Source organism: Vipera berus, assembly GCF_964194415.1.
Source record: "Vipera berus genome assembly, chromosome: 17".
NCBI lineage: Eukaryota > Metazoa > Chordata > Lepidosauria > Squamata > Viperidae > Vipera > Vipera berus.
In genome coordinates, this window is record NC_138220.1 from 1,129,080 (window position 1) to 1,152,827 (window position 23,748).

The following is a 23,748-nucleotide window of genomic DNA, read 5'->3' on the forward strand; positions in this document are numbered from 1 at the left end:
AACCGCACATGGCCAACAGACCGGCATGTTTCATTCCAAGTATGCCCACATGAAATACGGGAGCTGTCCCACCGCGAGCCTCTATTGGAGTCTGTAGGAAGGCGTCAGTTTTGTGATATGTTTTCAAAATATCAGTTAAAAACTCACCGAGTTGCCACGGCTGGACTCGCCGTGGGACGATGCCAACCGTTCCGTTTGATTCTTTAAGATCGTTCAGACCTTATTTTGATTTTTGTCCTTCCTTCGGCATCTGTTGCTTGACCGATTCTATTCTGCCGTTTCTCCGAAATGAGTGGAACTCGTATCCCGCGGTTTTCCCCCCCGTGGTGAATTGTCCCGTGGTGAGGTGGTGAGGTGGCCATGTCAAGTTGGTTATGGTGAGTTGTCATGGCTGTGATGAGAGTTGTCGTGGCTGTAGAGAGTCGTCATGGGTGAGTTGGCTATGGCGAGTTCTGGCGGTGGCAAATTGTCTGCAACAAGTTGTCGTAGACCGAATGGATCTCTCCCTGTCCGGATCAGCAGACCAAAGTCAGATCACCCCGTTGCTGGCAACTTTGCTCACCTGAGAAAGATATGGAGACTGAGAAAGACTCGGGATCTTCCTCGGCTGCCCGGAAAACATTGAGATTCCCTGCCAAACTCTTTGCTCTTTTGGCTGCCACACAGTGGGCCTCCCCCCGCCCCCCCCGTCCCTTGCTTGAATTCACCGTCAGCCTTTAACAATATCTCCCACTTCGCTGGGCGCTTTTAATGGGTCCAAAAATCCCTCTGAAGGCTTCCTTGGTGCATACTGATGTGGACAGAAGAGAAGCTAGCTTTAAACCCAGGATAATGGTTCTTTGGCTCGGTCTAATCCCCTGGGCCTCTCTCGGCCTTGCGTGGTTTGCTCTGCTGGGGCTTGCAGGATTATCATCGAAGCAGGATTCAAATAGGTGAACAGCCGGTTCTCTGCCTGGATGCCGCTTCCGGAAGTCCGTTTCTGGGCCTGGGCGAGAAAAAATTAGTTACTGGTTCTGCCGAAGCGCTACGAACTGGGTGAATCCCACCACTGCTATCTTCGGTGATGTTTTTGGACATTTTTTTGAAATAGAGCAGGGGTCTTCAAACTTGGGCCTTTGATGACTTGTGGACTTCAATTCCCAGAATTCCTCAGCCAGCGTGCACGCTGGCTGAGGAATTCTGGGAGTTGAAGTCCACAAGTCATCAAAGGGCCAAATTTGAAGACCCCTGAAATGGAACGTGTATTTTGTGCAACTATTTCGGTAGAGAGAGATATTTTTCAGCCAGCAGATGGCAGCGTTTATAAGCCTGCGGTTGCATCAACAGTATACCTGTAGTCCCCAACTTCTCGGCTTTGCTTAACAACCGTGTGGCTGATTTGGCAGCTGCCATGTTTCCCTTAACCACTGCGGCAAGAAAAGCCATAAATGGGGGGCCAAACTCACTTAACACATGTCTCGCTTAACGACAGAAATATTGGGCTCAAACATGGTCATAAGTTGAGAACAGGGGGTATTCAAGCTCCTTCACACCCAGAGGATCACGTCTGGTTTAATGAAAAAAAAAGGACTCAGGGTGGTATGATAGCACTGTTCCAATATTTGAGGGGCTGCCCCAAAGAAAAGGGGGTCCCACCTACTCTCCAAAGCACCCGAAGGCAGGACAAGAAGCAACGGATGGAAACTCATCAAGGAGAAAAGCAACATGGAACTAAGGAGAAACTTCCTGACAGTGAGGACAATTAACCAGTGGAACAGCTGGCCTCCAGAAATTGTGGATGCTCCAACACTGGAGTTTTTTAAGAAGAGACTGGACAGCATAGTATAGAGTTTCCTGCCTGAGCAAGGGGTTGGACTAGAAGACCTCCAAGGTCCAGTACAACTCTCTTATTCTGTTCTATTATCCTGTGGCTTTCTCCACAAGGTTGGGGCTACGGGAAAGGAACCCCGTCTACTTTAGTGGAGGTGCATTATGGTTATTCCTCCCCCCCCCCAGGTCACCAACTGCAGGACTTTTCCATCTGTTTTCAGACCTTGAACAGCTTGTTCCACACAGCTCTGTGCCAGGGTGCCGAATGTGGACTTAGCAAAGGAAAAAAATCCAGATATTTGTCATAGCTTAATTGCAAACACAACCTATGACCCATTGACACCCCACACCCCACCCCGAAATTGCACTGCTGATGACAGATATCAGGGAATTGACTCAATTTAAAGATACACGGAAAAACAACAAAAAGGTTAACCGGAATGTTCTTTGCTTCTTTCCAAGAATACTGACTCTCTGTAATATTATCTGCTTTGGCCCGATGGCAGGATTGAAAGGAGCAGTGGGACAAAGTTGTTTACTAGGTAGATAAATAAACTGATGTTATTGGCAGAGCAGTGTTCTCTTTCCTCACCTCAAATCAATTATCAGGAAGTCTTATTGAACTTCAAGGACTGCTCAAAATTCCCTTCCTCCAATCACCAATGTAACTTTGAATGGTCAATGAATAGATAGATCTGTCTCTCATCTATCTATCATCTATCTATCTATCTATCTATCTATCTATCTATCTATCTATCTATCATCTATTTGTCATCTGTCTATCATCTGTCTATCATCTATCAATCATCTATCATCTATATCTGTCATTATCAATCATCTATCTATTGTCTATCATCTGTCTATCATCTATCAATCATCAATCTATCTATGAATCTATCTATGAATTTATCTATCTATCTATCTATCTATCAGAGAGAGAGAGAGAGAGAGAGAGAGAGGGAGAGAGAGAGAAGTGGGGAGGAACTTGAATCACTCAAATGCAATACTAGGAAAGCCAAATGAATCACTTCCTATCCGGCAGTAGATTTAATCATGCGTGGGAGCACATGGCTGCAATTTTCTAGCCAGCAAATTCTTTGCAAAACAGCCAAGAACATTTGTTACATAAGCCTGCCCAGACCAGCACCCAGTGTTCATTTTACACTGAGTATTTTTTTGGCAGCCTCTCGGCCTTCCGTTTACAGATTCGTTCCTCGTTCACACAACCACTCTTTGGGAAGATGCTGATCCGTGGCACACACAGGAAGTCTTCGGCATCGGGGAAACGCTCCTGCTGGAAAGGAGTCCAGGACAATTCAGGACGGCCAACTCGCCATGGACAACTTAATAATAATAATAATAATAATAATAAAGTTGGGAGGGACCTTGGAGGTCATCTAGTCCAACCCCCTGCTCAGGCAGGAAACCCTAGACCAATTCAGACAAAGGGCTGTCCAGTCTCTTCTTAAAAGCTTCCAGTGTTGGAGCATCCACTACTTCTGGTGGCAAGGAGTTCCACTGGTTAATTGTTCTCACTGTCAGGAAGTTTCTCCTTAGTTCCAGGTTGCTTCTCTCCTTAATGAGTTTCCATCTGTTGCTTCTTGTCCTGCCTTCAGGCGCTTTGGAGAATAGCTTGACTTCCTCTTCTTTGGGGCAGCCCTTGAACTTGTTGCGGGACGAATTGCAGCAGGACAAAGGCTACCCCAATTTCGAAGAAAGGGTGACATAGAATCATTAAAGGAAGGATGCGAACGGAGGGGCCGAAGGAACCCCGAAGGACCAAAAAAAATAAAATAATATTTTATTTATTTTAAATAATGAAATAGAACGGTTAAATCGTCCCGCGGCCGCAGGGAATTAGCTGCTCCTCGCCACAGCCAAGTTACACGCCACGGGAAAATTCGCAGGAGGCCAATTTGACAATTTTATTTTCATTATTTCAAATAATTGAAAGCATTCTATTTTTTTCGCCATTCATGTTTCATTTTACTCCCTCGTTTTGCATCCTTCCTTTAAAAGTTCTATTTCACCGATTTCTTCGGCGTAAGACGGAGCATAACTCACAAAAATGATTAACAGATTGCTAGACTCATTATCCTCGAATACGTCTGTGTAAAAATTCACAGAAAGCGGAAATAAGAAATACGGAAATAAGAAGAACTGGTATTTTTAAGGAGAGAAAAACAGTGAAGTGTGGGCTGTTATTTATTTCTTACTGCAGATCTGAGCGTAGGTTTAACGAAGGGATCAAATGCTTTGATTCCTTCATGAAAACCTATGCTCAAATTTGCTGCAAAAAATAAACCTCAGCCAAAATTTATTGTTTCGCGAGAAGACCCTTCCTTCTGTAAAACTTTCGATTTTCGCACCCTGACATGCAAGGAGATCCCCCCCCCCAGTTCAGCTACTGTTGCTCAAAGACAGTAGTAGCCTATCCAGGAACGTCATTGTTATTATCCAGAGACATGCCAAACAAACGAACTGCACAAAGGATTTGCCTGCGGAATAAAATTAATATTTTGATTATTATTTTTTTTAATCATCTTTATTGGGCCGGTGCCAAGTTGTGGGTGGCTTGAAGGCAAGTGGAGACTTGAATCCTGCTGGCTGCTTCTTTTCCCTTCATTAAACTGGAATCCCAGTTTTTTTTTTCTTTTTTCCCCCAGCTGTCCTAGAAATTATACAGGAAGTCCTTGCTTTACAACCGTTTTGTTTAGTGACCGTTCAAAGTTACGATGGCGCCGAAAAAAAGGGACTTAAGGACCATTTTTCACACTTAATGCCCATTGCAGCATCCCGGCGCTCATATGGATCCAAATTCAGACACTTGGCAACTGACTCATATTTACGACGGTCGCAGTGTCCCGGGGTCACGTGATCCCCTTTTGCAACCATCTGACTAGCAAATGTTAGTCAGGTTTTTAAGAAGAGACTGGACAGCCACTTGTCTGAAATAGTATAGGGTTTCCTGCCTGAGTGGGGGGGGTGGACTAGATGACCTCCAAGGTCCCTTCCAATTCTATTTCTATTTACTTCTGGTTCTACTTCTTCCTCTAATTCAATTCAATTCAATTCAATTCAATTCTATTCTATTCTATTCTATTCTATTCTATTCTATTCTATTCTATTCTATTCTATTCTATTCTATTCTATTCTATTATTCTATTCCATTCCATTCCATTCCATTCCATTCCATTCCATTCCATTCTATTCTATTCTATTCTATTCTATTCTATTGTTGGTTGGTCAAAATGGTCTATTGTCTCCTGTTTGAGCAGGGGGGTGGACTAGAAGACCTCTGAGGTCCCCTCCAGCTCTATTCTGATTGATTGATTGATTGATATGGTCTAGGGTCTCCTGCCTGGGCAGGGGGGTGGACTAGAAGACCTCCAAGGTCCCTCCCAGCTCTATTCTGATTGATTGCTTGAAACTCCAAGCCTTTCTGCTGCTGGTTTAGGACGGATCTTTCCTCCTTCTCCATATAAGGGACTTCCTGCTTCTGGTTCAGCCTCCCAGCACATTAACTCCCCCCACCCCCATGACGCAGGTCTCCCATCCATTTCCCCCCCCCCTTTCCCTGCAGCCCCTAAGCCAGGGTGGGGCTGAACGGAGCCAGGGGCCACGGCTCCTTAATTTTAACAAGGTTTATTTTAGACTCAGAATCTTGGTGTTCCCTGCCAAAGTTCCCTGCTGGCTGCTGCGTTGAGTCACATCCCAACAGCCATTCTTTTAGCTCTGATGCCACTTGTGTGAATGTCAGTTCGCTTCTGAGTCACTCGAAGATTTGTAGGGTTAGGTTGCAAGAAGCGGCAGGAGAAGGAAATGCCTCTTTCTCTTCCCATTTTTTTGGCTCCCCTTTCGCCAGACCAACGGACTTGGAGCAGGTGGTGCTGACGGAACAAAGCTCTCCGCTCTTGCGGCCCGCTCTGAAATTTGCAAAAGCATTAAGACGGGGACATCTTCAAAGCGTTTCGAGAGAGTGGACCGTGATAGCACCCTTAATTTTGCTGTGAGCAGTTTTATATCCAAATCTGTTTCTTATTTTTTATACTGTTCCCATCTTCCCTTAAAACGTGAACAGAAACCACCATGGACTGAGAATCTGTCTCCACTAGATGAATGGAATGGAATGGAATGGAATGGAATGGAATGGAATGGAATAGAATAGAATAGAATAGAATAGAATAGAATAGAATAGAATAGAATAGAATAGAATAGAATAGAATAGAATAGAATAGAATTATGGGATAGAATAGAATAGAATAGAATAGAATAGAATAGAATAGAATAGAATAGAATAGAATAGAATAGAATAGAATAGAATAAGAAATAGAGAATAGAATAGAAAGGAATAGAATGGAATGGAATGGAATGGAATGGAATGGAATAGAATAGAATAGAATAGAATAGAATAGAATAGAATAGAACAGAACAGAATAGAACAGAACAGAATAGAATAGAATAGAATAGGAATAGTTGACCAACGGCAGATGCAATTTGTCATCTCTAAGCCATCACTTAGAGAGCCCCACATAAATATGATGAAACATTCCTGGGAGGAGGAGGAGGAGGAGGAGCAGCAGCAGCAGCAGCAGCATTCACACACACAACTTTGTTTAGATTTTAGCTTTCACGTGGCTGAGGATCTAAATCAAATTAAACACGTTTGTTTGCCGAATGATTCAGAGTCTGCAAATTACGCCTGAGCTAATCAGTAATCGAGTTAGTTTTATTGACAAAGATGGCGCTTGCTCAATGGCGAAGTCCCACGTAGAACAATCTGGGTGATAGGGCTGGTAAAACCTTATCTAAAGTAAACCTGGACTTTCAAAATAAGAACGAGGACAGAAGCCAAGTTACCCAAATTGTGGCCACGCTCGCCTTCAAGGGCCGCTCCACCCCGATGGGTTTTGCAGTAGTCCAGTCGAGGTTGCTCACGAAGGAACGAGTGGGGAAATTAGAGGGGAAAGGACAGGGCAGAATGACAGAATGACAGAGCTGGAGGGGACCTTGGGGGTCTTCTAGTCCAACCCCTTCCTCAAGCAGCAGACATAATTTGAAAATGCAACTCAGGCTTGACCCTCCAAGATTCTGTTCCTACAATCCTATCCTATAATTTTTTTTATATTTCATTTCGTTTCAGCGTAGCATAACCTGGTTTCATCCACATTATAGGAATCAGAAAAACTTAATTCTTTGGTTTATTCATCAAGGGAAAAATCAGGAGCAACGGGCCGATCCTTTGCTATTTGCTGCCACCTAGTGGTAGAAAGCACAAATGGTTGACCCACAGCTGGAAAGCAGGATCCTCGAGTTACGACGACAACTGAGGCCAACAGTTATGTTGTTAAGTGAGACATTCGTGAAGTGAGTTTTGACTTACAACAGTTTATTTAGTCAATTTAGGTTGTAAAATGGCGGAAAACCTATTTTACCACTGCCTGGCTTAGCCAGCTAAATTTTGGGGTCATAACCTGGGATATACAAGCAGTCCTTGACTTACAACCACAAATGAGCCTGAAATTTCTGTTGCTAAGTGAGACTCGCTAAGCGAGTTTTGACCCGTTTTACGACCTACGTTCCTAAGTGAATCACTTCCCTTGTTAAATTAGTCATGCGATTGTTAAGTGAATCTGGCTTCCCCCATGGACTTTGGTTGTCGCGAAAGGGGGATCACATGACCCCGAGACAGCCGTCATAAGTATGAGTCGGTTGCCAAGGGTCTGAATTTCGATCACTTGGATGCTGCAACGGTCGCATCTGTGGAAAAAAAAACAGTCCTAAGTCTCTTTTATCAGTGATGTAACTTCGGACAGTCACTAAGCGGACCGTTGTAAGTTGAGGACTGGCTGGGACCTCCAACAGACGTAGCAGGGTAGAATAACATCAGCACTGTGGGAGCGTGTCGCTTTCTGGAGTGTAATTTCTGCCAGCGTTAGGAACCATGACTAGACTGCTGCAAAGCCATACATGTCCTTGAAGGTCACTAAGCGAATTGTTGTAAGTCAAGGATTCCCTGCATTAACTGATTGTAGCCAGTGGTGGGATTCAGGCTGAGTTCAGAGAACCGGCTGAATGCACACTGCTTCCAGAAGTCCGTTCTAGACCTCGGAGGCAGGCCTAGAACGGCCCCCCCAAAAGTGCGTGGATGCCACTTCCGGAAGTCCGTTCTAGGCCTCGGAGGCCCAGGCCTGCATCCAGGCAGAGAACCGGTTGTTCGGGTATTTGAATCCCACCACTGGTTGTAGCCCTGGGACTTTCAAGTTGATGCCAGGAGTGTTTGGGTGTCTCATAAACCGCGGATGAAGTCGGCCGTCTTCTCCAGTATCTCCATCCCCGCAGGAAACTGGACGAATTTCATGTAGCAGGTATTGATGATCCCGTGGAAGCCTTGCTCCGCGTGGAACCAGGTGACCTTCACCCCGTTCTCCTCCAGCCGCTTCTTGTACAACAGAGAGTCGTCCCGAAGCACGTCGTACTCGCAACTCACAATAAAAGTCTCCGGGTACCGTCTCAAGATAGCATCCTCGACAAAAAGCGATGAAAAGTTGGTCTGGAGGAGATCCGGCACTTCGCTGTGGACCTCCGGCTTGAACGGACCCAACGGGCGTCTCTCATACTTGCGGCGTTTAAATCTCTCCGGGAGGTTGTCCAGACTGAGCCACTTTGCGTATTTCTGCCGAAAGGCATCCGGCACGTGACAACCCTTCAGGAGATCGTTGGTCAGTGAGGAATCTTTCAAGAAGAATTTCAGTCCGTAGTACACCACGCTGTCCCGGAACAAGATGGGAATCGCTGCGTTCTGCTGGTACGATGGGAGGTTGAAGTCCAGCGCTTGGAGTCCGGGGTAGATGAGCACCTGAGCGCGAAGCTTGGGGAGATCCGGGCGTCCGAGAAGGACTTGCAAGACTACGGTGGCGAAGTTGCCTCCCGCGCTGTCCCCTCCGATGACGATCTGGGAAGGGTCCACGCCGTGCTCCTCAGCGTGTTTCAGGAAGTGCACGGTGGCGGCCAAACAGTCCTCCCACTGAGTGGGGAACAGGTGCTCCGGCGAGAGGCGGTAGCTGCAAAGTCACCAGACAAAGAATTACTGGCCAAATAATTGGCAGGTGAGGGTCAAACTGGGGTGGGTGGGCCCTTGGTGGTCCCTGACTTTGGCGGTTTTACCTGCAGATGTTGTATGGAGAGAGCAAACCTCACCCCCTTCTAGCACTGAAGATGTTCCCTAGTTGGGTCATGAAACGTCTGCAAGGAAACCACCCAGCTCAGAGAGCATCAAGGACCCCACAGTCCTCCTCCTCCTCCTCCTCCTCCTCCTCCTCCTCCCCCCACAAACTCAGTTCCCTTCTAGCACTGATGATCCACATTTCCTCTTGAGACACGAGCACGTAGGTTTACACGGGATGAGCATGGCGTGTCACTCACCCAACCACAACCACCACGGCTTCGCTCTCCTTGGCAATTTTACTGGTGATGTCTTGGTAGTAACCTGGGAGGGGGGAGGGAATCAAGATTAATACAGAGGTAACAATCAAAGCCTTTGAACTGCACTGATACGGAAGTCCCTCTGTCGACTTTGCCAGACACGGGAAGGAAAGGGAATTACGATGTGTAGTTTTGACGTGTAATTGCTGCAGAGGAAAATGGAGAGGCATTTCTTTAAATGGGCTTTCTTTGTTTTCTGCACATTCGTTTCTTTTCCTTCCTTCCTCCCTTCCTTCCTTCCCTCCCTCATAATTTCTCCTTTGTAATTATCCCCCATAATTTTTCTCATTCTCTGCCTAGATGTGTCCAGATGGCTGCTGAGGGCGTGGGAGGTTTTCAGCTGCGCTTTTGTTTATTGACTGATCAAACTTCCTAAGCCACTAGTCCTCAGGCTGGGTCACTTACGGATGCTCCCGATCATGCCAGCTCCTCCATGGTAGAAAACAAACCCTTTTCTGAGGCCAGCCCAGGAGGTTTTGGGGTAATAAACCCGGACCGGGATCTCATCAAAGACAAAATCTTTGGCGGAAACTCCTGGATGCATCTTAGATTTCTTGAAGGAAATCAGCAATCGGATGAAAACGACTTGTCTGCACAGGCGCAAAACTTCCAGGGTCTTTCCCTGTTTTCAAAAAAAAAGAAAGGAAAGAAGAAAGAAAGAAAGAAAGAAAGAAAGAAAGAAAGAAAGAAAGAAAGAAAGAAAGAAAGAAAGAAGGAAGGAAGGAAGGAAGGAAGGAAGGAAGGAAGGAAGGAAGGAAGGAAGGAAGGAAGGAAGGAAGGAAGAAAGAAAGAAAGAAAGAAAGAAAGAAAGAAAGAAAGAAAGAAAGAAAGAAAGAAAGAAAGAAAGAAAGAAAAGAGGAAAAAGGTCAGGAAGAATTTTGGGGAGACTTTTTTCCGTTTGTGTTCATCAGACTTAAGTCACCAGTTGAAAACCTGGTGTATTTGGTTAGTGTCAATACGGGCAGCCCTCAAGTTACGACCATAATTTATGTTGCCAAGCGAGACAATTTGTTAAGTGAATTTTGCTTCCCTTGCCACCGTTGTTAAGTGAATCGCAGAAGTTCTCAAGTTAGTCACACGGCTGTCAGAAAGTCGCAAAAGGGGATCGCGTGACCCCTCCCCCTCTGGGATATTGCGACCGTCATAAATACGAGTCAGTTCCCGAGCGTCTGAATTCAGATCACGTGACCCCGGGGATGCTGCAACAGTTTGTAACTGCCTAACAATTTCCGTACCGATAAACCTATCCGATGAGCAAGAAAAAAAAAATCGAAGTTTCATTATTATTATTTTCTTCCGTCGCAAGCGCAAACTTCGGAAGCTCAGTGTAAACTTGTAAACCGCGACAGACCTACCAGGGTGAAGAGCATCACGATCCCCACGTGAAGGAGACGCAACTTAAGCGGTTGGCGAAAGCCGGACGGGATCTTGGTCCACCTGAAATCGTAATAAATGCTCCAGGACGCCAGCAAAAAAATTGCCAGCCCTAAGGCAGCAACTCCGCCATAGAGAACGGTGGAAATATATCCCATTTTGAGGGGACGGGATATGGTCCAAGCCAAGACTTAGACCACAACTCAAGATGATGGAACTTCTCCAGAGGTTCTCCAGGCGATGGCCTTCCTTCTGAAGCTGTGGACTTGTTTGTGTTGCGATTCCGGGCTACTGTGCACACCTCCACATGCAGACATCTCAGTCCATGGGATAATTACGACTGGGAAGGCGGTTTTCAACAATGTTCATTGGAATGTGGAAGTCACCCAGATGCCTACTTTGGTTGTAGGCCAGAAGATCGGGAGTCCTCCCCCCCCCGCCCCCCATGACTCAAAACTTCTCGGGAGGGTGCAACTGTATCACAACGTGCTCTGTGGGAGGCTGTGGAGGAAGGCAAGATTGGGGACCCACCCAATCTTTCTACCAGCCTCTGTGGGCTTCACAGGTTGTCCTCTTTCTGCCAATAAAAGCCCAGAGGGACAGCCTCAAGATCACCGGAAGTGATAGCACCGCTTTATAGGGCACTCGTCAGCCCAGACTTGGAATATTGCGTCCAGCTCTGGACAAGCACAACGCAAAAAAGTTGAGATCCTAGAAAGTGCGCGGAGAAGAGCAACAAAGATGTTCTGGAGGGTAAACTGAACAATGAACAGCTAAGGGAAGACCTCCAAGGTCCCTTCCAGCTCTGATTGATTGATTGATTGATCAATCAATCGAAATGGTTGAGGATCTCCTGTTTGAGCCAGAGGTTGGACTAGAAGACCTCCAAGGTCCCAACTCTATTCTGATTGATTGATTGATTGATTGAAATGGTTCTCCTGTTTAAACAGGGGGTTGGACTAGGACCTCTGGGGTCTCTTGCTCCCCTAGGATTCTACTTGTAGTTGATACATTTTTCCCCCTGCTTGTGGCTGTATATTTCCATTTTTGACCATTTTTCTCCCTAAGGATGGTTTATATTTTGATAACGAGTGTTTTCCAGCGAGTGTTTTTATACCAGGGTTTTTTTTTAATGGTTATCCGCCCGCCCAGAGTCACTTCTGCTTAGATAGGCAGATAGATAAATTAGATTAGCAAATAAATAAATACTCGCCACCGTTGTTAATGTTATCAGAGCATTCCTTTGCAAATCAGAAGGGCGGATAGATTTATTTGCCCAGCCTGTTCAGGGCACGAAAAACTTTGGGAACATTTTTTTGTCTCCGAAATTGAGTGGTGGAGAGAAGTGGGCATACAGCTAGTCCTCGAACTTACGACAACAATTTCTGTCGTTAAGTGAGACACTGGTTCAGTGAATTTTCCCCATTTTCTTGCCTCAGTTGTTGAGTAAATCACTGCAGCTCATTAGTTAGTAACCCAGCTGTTAAATGAATCTGGCTTCTTCCTCTCTCCCTTTGCTTGACAGAAGGTCGCAAAAGGGGATCGCGTGTCACACCCCCCCCAGAGATGCTGCGTCCGTCATAAATACGAGTCAGTTGCCCAAGCAACCGAATGTCAATCCGGGCATGCAAAAATGATCATGTAAGTGTGCAAGGGTGGGGGGGGAGTCCCTTTTTTTCAGTGCCATTCATTGTAACTTTGAACGGCCACTAAACAAAGCGTTGTAAAATAAAATAAACGATAAAGTAATAAAACAATTTTTTTTTTAAAAAAGTATAAAACAAAATAAATAATCAAATAAATGCAAATGACATAAATATAAATAAAATAAAACCTTTGCCTCTGCTAAAAAAGGCCCTTGCTGTTTTCCTTTTCAAATTCCAGGTGAGCAGGTTCCCTTATCTACCTGTTTTGGATCCCGTTCAAGATGCTAGTCCTGCATTTTTTAAGGCTTAGCATCTTCCCTCCTATCTGATAACTCTGCGCCAAGTGGTGATTTCTGGATGCGAACAGGATATCCGAGCCTGTCCTCCCAACGCCCGGCTGGTTCTGCTGCACACCTATTTCCTTCTGACGGAGGCGGTAAGCTCGAGGATAAAAAAGGAGGAAGGGGAAAAAATAATGGATTTGGCCGGCAATTTTCCTAACTCTTACAAGGTTGCTTAGAACGAGAGCCAGGCTGCACCGCCCCCCCCTGCCCACCCAACACAGAGGCCTCTATCACTAACCAGGGTGCAATAGACGGGCGTCGTTATACAGGCCATCCTTGACTTACAACTGTTCGTTTAGCGACTCTTCGAAGTTACAAGTTGCACTGAAAAAAAAGCACTTTTTAGGACCGTTTTTCACCCTTACGACCGTCGCAGCGTCTCCCGTGGTCCCAGGATCAAAATTCATATGCTTAGCAAACTGACTGATAGTTATGATGGTTGAGACCTTCTGAGAAGCAAAATCAAGGGGGAAACTGGATTCGCTTAATGACCGTGTCACTAACTGAACAACTGCAGTGATTCGCTTAACAACGAATATCTCTCTCTCTCTCTCTCTCTCTCTCTCTCTCTCTCTCTCTCTCATAATAAATGTTGAAGCAAATGTGATATTTATTCATTTAATTTATACAGCTGCCCACCTTTGCAAACAAGTGACGAACTGTCTGATTCGGTCATTTCCCTTTGCTGGCTAAGCCACTGGCTGCCACTAGATGGCACCCAAGGATTGTAAAATCAGGAAAAATCTGGTTAGTTCTGTATAACTTCCTAGGAGTTGCAGCCAGACAGGCAGGCAGGGAGGGAAGAACAGAAAGAGAAAAAGAGAAAGAGGGAGGGAGGGAAGAACAGAAAGAGAGGGAAGGAGGAAGGGAAGAACAGAGGAAAAAAAGAAAGAGGGAGGGAGGGAGGGAGGGAGGAACAGAGAGAAAAAGAGGGAGGGAGGGAGGGAGGGAGGGAGGAAGGAAAGAAACACATGGAGCTGAAAGTACAGTTTCCCAATCACCATGTGTGTATGTATGTACTTATTTATATATGAAAGTTATGGGATTAAAAAAATAACCTTACAATATTAAATGTTAAAAAGTCATTCCCCCCCTTCCCCTTTTATGCTTGGATATTGCCAAAGTTGCAAAAGTGAAAGCAACAGAAAACAAGGCAGACCAAAATAGGCTTGGAAAAATCTGGCCAAAGTTAATCATTCATCTTTTAAACCTTGACCTTAAAAAGCAATAAAAATTAACCCCACCCGGTTGAGTTGCTGTCTTGTCTAAGTCTTGACTGTTCTTCCAGCGTGAGTTTTGCTCCAGCGTGGTTCACCAAAAAATAAAAGATACTTTTCTGGATTTCTTTGAATGCAGATAATATTATATTGCGTTTCTTACCTACCTATATTTCAGCACATAGGGGTCTTTTGTTTTGTTTTTGGGAATAGTGCAAGCTGATTAATTTTAGTAAGCAGCGTTTATAACGCGGGTAGCCCTTCAGTTATGGCCACGAAGGAGCCCAAAATTTCTAGCGCTGAAGTGAGACACCTGCTAAGTGAATTTTGCCCCATTTTACAACTTTTATTTATTTATTTATTTATTAATTTAATTTATATACCGCCCTTCTCTCAAGAGACTCAGGGCGGTTAACAGGGCAATACATAAAAACAGATACAAAAAAATTAAAATTATTAAAAACATAATTAAACAGTGCCCATAATAATACAAATTTAAAATTAAAATCATAGTAACAATCCCACCCCGTCCCATCAGGCCAGGCCCGCTTCCTTAAAGAGATGGGTTTTAAGGTCGCGCCGGAAGGAGCGGAGATCGGGCGCCATCCGGAGCTCTACCGGAAGATGGTTCCATAAATCCGGTGCACCCACAGAGAACGCTCTCCCCCTGGGGGTCACCAGTCGGCATTCTTTGACTGGCGGCACCCTGAGGAGGCCCTCTCTGTGGGAGCGTACTGGGCGGAGGGAAGATGACGCCGGCTGCAGGTGCTCCCCAAGGTATTCTGGACCCATGCCATGGAGGGCTTTGTAGGTCATTACCAACACCTTGAACCTCACCCGGAAGACAACTGGCAACCAATGCAGCTCGCCATGGTTTTTAAATGAATTGCGGAAGTTCTTAAGCGAACCGGCTTCCCCATGGCCTCTGCTTGGCAGAAGGTTGCAAAATAGGATCACGCTATCCCGGGACACTGTGACTGTCGTAAATATGAGTCAGTTGCCCAGATCAGGTGACTGCAGGGATGCTGCAAAAGGCATCAAGTGTGAAAAATGGTCCTAACTCCCTTTTTTCTTGTAACTTCGGACGGTCACTTAACAAACTGTTGTAAGTTTGTAGTAAGGAATGCTCCAACACTGGAAGTTTTTAAGAAGAGGCTGGACAACTCTTTGTCTGAAACTGTACAGGGTTTCCTGCCTGAGCAGGGGGTTGGACTAGATGACCTCCAAGGTCCCTTCCAACTTTTCATCATCATCATCATCATCATCATCATCATCATCATCATTATTATTATTATTATTATTATTATTATTATTATTAAAAAATAAGTCACAGACTAGCAGTATCCCCCCTTCACATAAAAGCCTTTGGTCAGTTCGTTTGCTAAATCTCCACATTGTAACGTCGCACAATCTCATTTATAAATAAATTGTCCACTTCAGGAAAAGATTTGATAATAAATCTTCCATTGGAAAAAACTGAAGATATTTCTCTCCCCTATTTGTGTTATTTTTGAGCACAACCTGCTGGGATAAGCGTGTTGATGCGGTTAATTTTTCTTGCTCGGAGAAGAGTTGGGAAAAAAATATATACATGGCATGGTTTTACATGGCACCACTCACAACAGGGAGAGAATTGAAAACCTTGCAGGCAGGGCTGGCTGCAAAGATTGGCTTTATTTAAAAGGCCAGTTTTAAAGGAGGGGCAGGCGCAGGAAAAGTTGCCCTCAACAAACAGAGATAAGAGTGGGGTTAAAACATGCCTCCCTTCACCCAGAGGAGATAAGGCTGTGTGTGTGTGTGGTTTCCAAAAGTCTTTATTCTGCATTTCCTGCTTGGACCAGCCATAAGGAGGGAAATTTTGGGATTGCGCAGCTGAAAAAGGCACTTGGAAATATGTTCTAAGAGTGACACACCGTCCCCTGGAACCTGGTTTAATCAGCCTCCAACGTGGCTTGTTTGGGTTCGCTTTCAAGCTGCGGGCCTTAAAATCCACGGCAGGGAGGTTTTCACAGAATAACAGAGCAGGAAGGGACCCTGGAGGTCTTCTAGTCCAGCCCCTTGCTCAGGCAGGAGACCCTATCCTATTTCAATCAATCAATCAATCAAAAGGTATATAAGTCTAATAAAATAAATAGATAGATAGATGATAGGCAGATAGATAGATAGATAGATAGATAGATAGATAGATAGATAGATAGATAGATAGATAGATAGATAGATAGATAGATAGATAGATAGATAGACTGGAAGGGACCTTGGAGCTCATCTAGTCCAGCCCCCTGTTCAAGCAGGAGACCCTACGGGTTGGTTGTTCAGTTTTGCTGGGCCCTGCCATGGTTCCGCCTGCTCACCTTTGCAATTCTGGCAATCCAGGTGAGGGGTGCGAATGCGAGCGAGGGGTGTGTTCACCCGTTCACAAGAGGCTAGGTCTGTGGTGCAAGAGCCCCACGCGAAGACATCCCAAGGGGCCCTTCGGGCACATCAGAGGGAGGCGGGGGGGGGGGATTGGCCGAGGGGTGGGCGAGAGGGGAGGGGCCGGGCCGGGGTGGGCGCCCGCTTGCAAGAGCCGGCGCGGCTGGCCAAGGAGGGGCGGGGACATCTGGGGGGCGGCGCTGCAGGGGAGGAGGGCGAGCCCACCCACCCCCGCGGGGCCGGGGAGGGAGGGGCGGGCCAGGGGGCGGAGCTTGCCCTCCCCTCCCCCCGGGCGCCGCTGCTGTCACTCCGCGCTGCTTTATAAAACCTGCTCCGCGCAGCCCTGCCAGAGCTCGATCCGGAGTGAAGCCCGATCCGCAGCGCCAGCCCAGCCGATCCCCCCCACCCCACCCCACCCCGCCTAATTCCTCCGGGGCTGTCCCGGGACAATCGCGGGGACCCTCTTGGCCCGAAGTCGGGGAGGGGGCTCCAGAACCAGCAACGACCCCCGCCCGCCTTTGGACCCTCCTGCAAAACCAGCCCGCTGGGGGGGGCACACTTGGCCGGCGGGGTCTCCGGGAGGGGGATCTAGTTGTGCGGGGGCTCCCGGGGGTCTCGCCGGGGCTGCCCAGGATGGGGTGGGGGCGCCTGGGCGCGGCGCTGCTGCTGCTGCTCGGCCAGATGTTGCTCCAGACGGCCAGGGCGCTCCTGGGCCGCCTCCTGCCGGCCAAGCCCCGCGACCTGGCCGCCGACTGCGTGCTGATCACCGGCGGGGGACGAGGCATCGGGCGCGCCCTGGCTCGCGAGTTCGCCCGGCGCGGCGCCCGCAAGGTGAGCCGGGGGGGGAGAAGGGGAGGGCTCCGCGGGACCCCCGAGACCCCCCGGCCCCTCCCCAAGGAAGCCTTTGGGGTCCCGCAAGATCCACCCCGTTCCCGGGGCATAAAAAGTTGCCTGGAGCCTTCCCGGTGCCCGGTTCGAATCCGGACGCCGCAAACGCGCCCTCCGAACAAGTGAGGTTCCTGACGCCGAGGACAATTAAGCAGCGGGACGGCTTGCCTCCGGGAATTGTGGGGGCTCCAACACTGGAGCTTCTTAAGAAGAGACTGGAGAGCCACTGGTTTGGAATGGTGTAGGGTCTCCCGCTTGAGCAAAGGTTGGACTAGAAGACCTCCAGGGTCCCTTCCGGCTCTGTTATTCTGTTAAAACCATCCTGCCGTGGATTTTAAGGCCTGCAGCTTGACAGTGAACCCAAACAAGCCGAGTTGGAGGCTGATTAAACCAGGATCCAGGGAACGGTGTGTCACGTATTCCCAAGGCTGCCTTTTAAGCTGCACAATTCCCCTTTGGAGGGGGGGCTCCTTTGCACCCCAAAAGAGCAGTCGGCGAATGGGGTTTTGGGTGTGTGTGGGGGTGCAGCTGTATGACCGTTTTGGTCCGTTTGTGGGGTTCGGGTTAGTTGCTGGCGAGGCTCCCAGCAAAGAAGGGAGGGGGGAAGAATGGCAGTCAAGTCTCTACTTGAGCAAGGAAAGCATTTAGTTGTGGGTGTGTGGGTGTGCAGGCGTGCGTGCCTGGGGAGGGGGCGTGTGTAAATCTCATACCTTTACACATCAGAGAGATGCCTTAAGAGAAGATTCTTGTTTCGGCTTGCAGCAAAGATTTGTGGCCAGTTTACGGAGATCTTGGTTTGCGTGTGTGTGTGTCTTTTTGTTTAACCTATGGAAAATAACTTCAACCTTTGATCCTTTGAAGTCTGATCGCGCAGAGCCGGATTGAGTCATGTGGCTAAAACCCAGGTAATTCCTTGGCTTACGGCCCACGCCGGAGCCCAGATTTTCTGTGGTTGAGGGAGGCGTGTGTGAAATGAGCTTTGCCCCGTTTTTCGACCTTTCCTGCCACCGTTGTTAGGGGAGTCCCTGCGGTTGTTAGGTTAGGAAGCCGGTTGTTAAAATGAATTTAGCTTCCCCCTTGACTTTTTTGGTCAGCAGGTTGCAAAAAGGGATCTTTTTTAAAAAATCTCCAGTGTTGGAGCACCCACAACTTCTGGAGGGAAGCTGTTCCTTCCACCCATCCCTCCCCCCCCTCCGTACCTCCTCTTGCAGATTATCCTCTGGGGCCGGACGGAGAAGTGCCTGCAGGAAGCCACGCAGGAGATTGGAGCCATGGGCGCTGAGTGCCACTATTTCGTCTGTGACGTGGCCAATCGGGAAGAGGTTTACCAGCAAGCCAAGGCCGTCCGGGAAAAGGTCAGTTGGGGTCACTGTTGCCCAGGCAAAAAGGATTGGGTCGTTAAATGGAGAATTACACGGACAGCTCTGGTTTTATGGCCTCCCTCCCACCCTTCCCATCACATCCTTCCTTCCTTCCCATCCATCCCATCTCCTCCCTTCCATCACATCCTTCCTTCCCATCCATCCATCCATTCGTCACATCCTTCCTTCCCTCCCATCCATCACCTTCCCTTCCCTCCCTCCTTCCTTCTCTTCCATCCCATCCCATCCCTCCTTTCCATGCTTCTTTTCGTCTCTCCAGGTGGGAGATGTCACCATCCTAGTGAACAATGCAGCGGTGGTCCACGGCAAGACCCTCATGGACAGTGATGACCACGCCCTGCTGAAATCGCAACACATCAACACCCTGGGGCAGTTCTGGGTATGGACAGCCCTCTTCCCTTCCGGGACAGGCTGGCTATGGAACGGGCCCCGCCAGCAGGGGGGCAGGCAGGCAGGATGGGACCAGCTCCCCTGCACGAGGAAGCAGCCCCCCCCCCAAGTAAAGCCAGTGGGCACATCAAATTCATCCCAATGTCCCCCCATTACAGGGAGTCCTCAACTTAACAATTGTTCGTTTAGGGACCGTTTGTTTTCACATGACCGTTGCAACATCATCCCCGGGGTCACGTGAACAAAATTAAGACGCTGGGCAAACAATTCGCATTTATGACAGCTGCCATGTCCCGGCGTCACATGATCAGAATTCAGACACCTGACTCATATCTATGACTGCTGGAGGGTCCCGGGGGTGTCTCTGTGTGTGTGTCATGCAATCTCCTTTTGCGACCTGCTGACAAACAAAATCCAAGGGGGAAGCCAGATTCACTTAACAACCGGGTTGCACACTTAACAACTGCAGCGTTTCCCTTAACAACTGGGGCAGGAATGGTCATAAAACAAGGCAAAACCCAACCCAACGACGGTCTTGCGTTGCTAACTGAACCGCCGCAGTCGTTAGCAATGAAAAATGGTGCAGAAACTCGCCTCGCCACTGCCTCGCTCACCCGACCACAATTTGGGGGTCGTAAGCCTAGGACTGCCCGTAATACATTCAGAGCAGCGTCGGCTATTTGGAACGTGGCCCAAAGGCCACCAATTTCAGCAGGAGAAGACCCTGAAACGGATGCCCAGCACCAAAGGGGGTGGGACCGTGGACGCTGTAGGAGAGACGGATGGGAAGGGGGGGGGTCTTGCCCAAAAGACTGGCTGGCCTGCTGCCCCTTTGCCTGCCCTGTGCCCCCCGTGCCAGCTCCGTTTCGCCCTCTTAGACCACCAAGGCCTTCCTGCCACGGATGCTGGAGCTGCAGCGAGGACACATCGTTTGCCTCAACTCCGTCCTCGCCTTATCGGCCATTCCTGGCGCCGTGGATTACTGCACCTCCAAAGCGTCTTCCTTTGCCTTCATGGAGAGTTTGACCCTGGGTCTTCTGGACTGTCCAGGGGTCAGCGCCACCACGGTCCTGCCCTTCCACACCAGCACGGAGATGTTTCAAGGCATGCGGATCAGGTGGGCGCTGGTGGAACTTGACGCCATTCCCCCTCGCGGAAGGCCATTTTTTCCCCCCAACTTGGGTCAACTGTGACTTGCGGGGAAAAAGACGAGAGCTCGGTTGCATCACTCTCGCCTTCCGAAGACGGGTTGAGCATGTTTTGTGAAAGCTAATCCAAATTGCAGGATGCTTGGAAGTCAGCCTTGCAGGCCTCCTTGTGAGGTGGTTGCTTTGGTTTCTCCTCCAGGTTTCCCAATCTTTTTCCTCCACTAAAGCCGGAGATGGTGGCCCGAAGAACGGTAGACGCTGTTCAGCGGAACCAAGCCTTCCTCCTGTTGCCGTGGACGATGCACATCCTAATTCTGCTGAAAAGGTATTCCTTCACTCAGGCACCCCGACTCTTCCGAGGAGGTGTTGAATTTGGAACCCCTCTTTTCTCATCTTCCTTCCTTCCTTCCTTCCTTCCTTCCTTCCTTCCTTCCTTCCCTCCCTCCCTCCCTCCCTCCCTCCCTCCCTCCAAAAATCCAAGAGCAGGGCAACCTCCGTCTTGACCTTTTCACACCCCCTCCCAGACCTACTTCATGGGGGATTCCTGCACCAAACAGACGCTTGGCCTTCCCTCCCAGTCCTAACATGCTTGCACTTCTGGCTGGGGGTCTTCTTCTGCTCATCCAGGCCCTTCCAGGAAAGGGGTGGGTGGGCCAAGAAGCCCGGTCCCCTTGCTACCGAAAGAGGGAAGGCAGCCAAGTTCCTGAAAGCGGCTGGCTGCCTGCCAGGCAAGACCTACCACCCCATTCCTTGCCGCGTCTCAAAGCTGCCAAAAGTCTGATCCTCATCTAAAGCAGGGGTGGGAAGGAGAAGTGAAGGCCCCCCCCCCGCTAGCTTTACCCAAGCAATTGCTGAGGAAGGCTGGCTCCTAACTGGAGCTTCCGGAGAACCACTTTCGCCAAAGCAGGTGGTCCTTCCAAGCTGATCCAGCCCTTCCCCGAGACTCCTTGAATTTCCCACCTGGTAGTTCTGTGGAGAGTCTCCATCAGTCCAGGTCATGGTTGCCCCACAGGTACTTTTTCTCCCCCCCCCCCAAAAGGCAACTGGCTTTTCTTGTCCCCCGCCCCCGAATATATTTTGCTTCCCATCTGAGAAGCTTCTGAAGAACTTCTTCTGAAGCTTCTGAGAACGGAAGAAGCGAAAATGTTTTCAAGGGGGAAAAACAAGCGACCGAGAGCGTCCAGTTGACTTTTTGGAAAACCATCTTTGAGTATCTCGGTTGTCCATGCCTGCAGATTGTAAGAAGAACCATATTTCTCCAGTTTTTAAGTTCTTCCAAGATGCCAAACCTCATCTCTTCTTTTTTTTTTTTTCCTGCCAGCATCTTCCCACAAGCGGCGCTGGAAGAAATCCACAGGTTTTCCGGGACCTACCACTGTATGAACACTTTTAAAGGACGGACCTAAACACTCAGGGCCATCAGAACCTTGGTCTCCTTCCAGAGATGGGTCTCCTCTTCTCCTGGGTTGCAGTGAGGTCTCCGAAGGATGGACCAGCCCACCTACCACGGAAGGCCGAACAAACCAGAACCCACCAGAGCAACGTTCTTAGGACTCCAAGGCTCCATCGTTTTAGCTTGTGAGAAATTTAGAGCTGCCCCACAGATGGAGGCATCTCGAGAGGGTTTCCATCATCTCCTTTCTGAGTCTCCTGGATGACCGAGGAGGCCTGTTTTGGCTTCCACCACGCCATTTCCAGGCAAGAAGATGGCTCCTGAGGTCCTTCTTTGGAAAGAGAAGGAGTTTGGGTTGTCCTTGGCTGGCCCATCTTCACAGGAGGCATAAAGGCCTATTGTAGAGTTTCCATTTATTGGGATCTCCCAGGAAAGCTGCATCTCGCCCCCCACGCTCCCATTGAAGGGCGATGCGCTTTACGTGAACTTCAGATGGGAGGTTCCATTTCTGGCTGGTGTCTCTGCTGCTGGAGGGACCCAACCTACGTTGACAAGACCCGCAGACACCCACATCCTTCGCCTACACAACTGTAGGAGCTGCAAGGTGGATGGATGCTTGACCTCAATGAAGACCTCCTGGGCTATTGGTGGATGGATGCTTGACCTCGATGAAGACCTCCTGAGCTATTGGTGGATGGACGCTTGACCTCGATGGAGACCTCCTGGACTATTGGGCCTGACTGAGGCAGGGAGCAGCGAGTGGGGGCCAAAGCCACAGGAGGGGAAAACCAGGCTGTCTCCTGCCTTGCGCGGCAGAGGGGGGGGGGGTCAGACTAGAAGATTTCCAAGGTCCCACGCGGCCCTAGGATTCTGTAATTTGCAGGGAGCCCATAAATCCAGGAAATATTTCTGGGGGACTCTTGATTTTTTTGGCTCTGGGGTTCATTATGAACAGCAGACCGGCTGCTGGTGCTTGCGTGTACATGTGCCTAAACATGGTCAAAGTACGGGCAGTCCTCAATTTACGATCCCCAAATAGTGAGTAGGGTCTCCTGCCCGAGCAGGGGGTTGGACTAGAACAGTCAGTGGACTGTTACCGGGCTGGCTGCGGCATGCCAGCCACCGGTCCGCACAAACAAACAAAGCTCCATCCGCGAGATGCAGGCAGCACAGAAAACCACTTGCCTCTTCAGTCCGCGAAAGGTCGGAACCGGTCCCTGGTGCCCAAAAGGTTGGGGGCCTCTGGACTAGAAGACCTCCGAGGTCCCTTCCAGCTCTGTCATTCTCTTTCCCCCTCCTGGGGTCGCCTTCTGCCTCTCCGGGGTCTGGCCTCTTCCCCCCACCCCCCCTTCCTCCATTTTGCACTATCCCTACTTTGAGTCCAGGCTGGGCTCGGCGCCCGCCTCTAGCCCACGTCAGCCGGAGCGCTGAGTTCAGAGCAGGGTTAGCCAAACAGCCGATAAATTAAGCCGGAGGGAAGAGGCGGCTGGGTTGAACTTTTCACCCGGGCGGGCTAACCTGTTCCTCCCCAGGGTCAGATACAGGTGGGCAGCCCTGGAGAGCCACCGTCTCAAGGAGGGGGGAGGGACTCGAGTCAAAGCAAGAGCACGAAGCCAAGAAGGAGCAACGCTCTGCTGGTTCCGAGGATTATGGTCTCGGAGGTGACTTCCACGGCTTTGCTGACTCTAGCAGGTGGACAGCCGTGCCAATAACCAAGCCCCAAATTCCTCTTCTTGAAGCGGAAAGTTGAAGCAAATTTCTCTAAGCGAAGTTTCATCAAATTCCTCTTCTTTAAGAGAAAAATGGGTTTGGCCCCTTTCTTGTTAAGGGAATTGCTGCGGTCGGTGAGTGAGTGAGTAGCCCGGTTGTTAAGTGAATCTTGACTCCTGATGGTCAGGAGGTCACCAAAGAGGATCCGTGTGGACCCCGGGGAATCTGTGACCGTTGTAACTATGAGTCGGTGGCCAAGCTTCCGAATTTTGATCGCATGATTGTGCCACGGTCGCCAAGTGTGAAAAACAGTCCTAAGTCACGTTTTGCAGGGCCGTTGTAAAACTTTGCATGGTCACAATTGAGACCTCGGCGCTCTCTGAGCTTGTGTTTTTTTTTTGCGGAGGTTGCGTTACCCAACTAGGGACCATCATCAGTGCTGGAAGGAAAGTGCGGACTGCTCTCTTCGTATACTCGTGGCTTGCCGTATATTAAATGAGAGGAAACTTCCCTTCTGGCACTGATGATGTTACCTAGTTTGGTCACGAAA

At 48.9% G+C, this 23,748-nt stretch overlaps 2 protein-coding genes across 2 annotated transcripts; one reads left to right on the forward strand and one right to left on the reverse strand.

Moving 5' to 3' along the window:
* Positions 1-8,098: 8,098 nt before the first annotated feature.
* On the reverse strand, positions 8,099-10,834 carry LOC308675941 (arylacetamide deacetylase-like 3; the record flags this gene model as incomplete). Its single annotated transcript, XM_081341608.1, has 4 exons — positions 10,650-10,834; positions 9,700-9,916; positions 9,235-9,298; positions 8,099-8,873 (listed from the first exon to the last, which is right to left on the reverse strand). Exons 1-4 carry the CDS (start codon positions 10,824-10,826, stop codon positions 8,099-8,101), a joined length of 1,233 nt encoding a protein of 410 aa, XP_081197734.1. The 5' UTR covers positions 10,827-10,834.
* A 6,030-nt stretch (positions 10,835-16,864) lies between these two features.
* Positions 16,865-22,209, forward strand: DHRS3 (dehydrogenase/reductase 3). Its single transcript, XM_081341625.1, has 6 exons — positions 16,865-17,118; positions 18,387-18,530; positions 18,817-18,936; positions 19,826-20,064; positions 20,295-20,420; positions 21,417-22,209. Exons 1-6 carry the CDS (start codon positions 16,921-16,923, stop codon positions 21,499-21,501), a joined length of 912 nt encoding a protein of 303 aa, XP_081197751.1. The 5' UTR covers positions 16,865-16,920; the 3' UTR covers positions 21,502-22,209.
* Positions 22,210-23,748: the final 1,539 nt, after the last annotated feature.

Coding starts and splice junctions, on each gene's coding strand:
- DHRS3 (XM_081341625.1), top strand. CDS start 16,921: ATGGGGTGGGGGCGCCTGGGCGCGGCGCTGCTGCTGCTGCTCGGCCAG. Junction 18,531..18,816: donor CCAAGGCCGTCCGGGAAAAG/GTCAGTTGGGGT, acceptor TCGTCTCTCCAG/GTGGGAGATGTCACCATCCT. Junction 20,065..20,294: donor TTTCAAGGCATGCGGATCAG/GTGGGCGCTGGT, acceptor TTTCTCCTCCAG/GTTTCCCAATCTTTTTCCTC.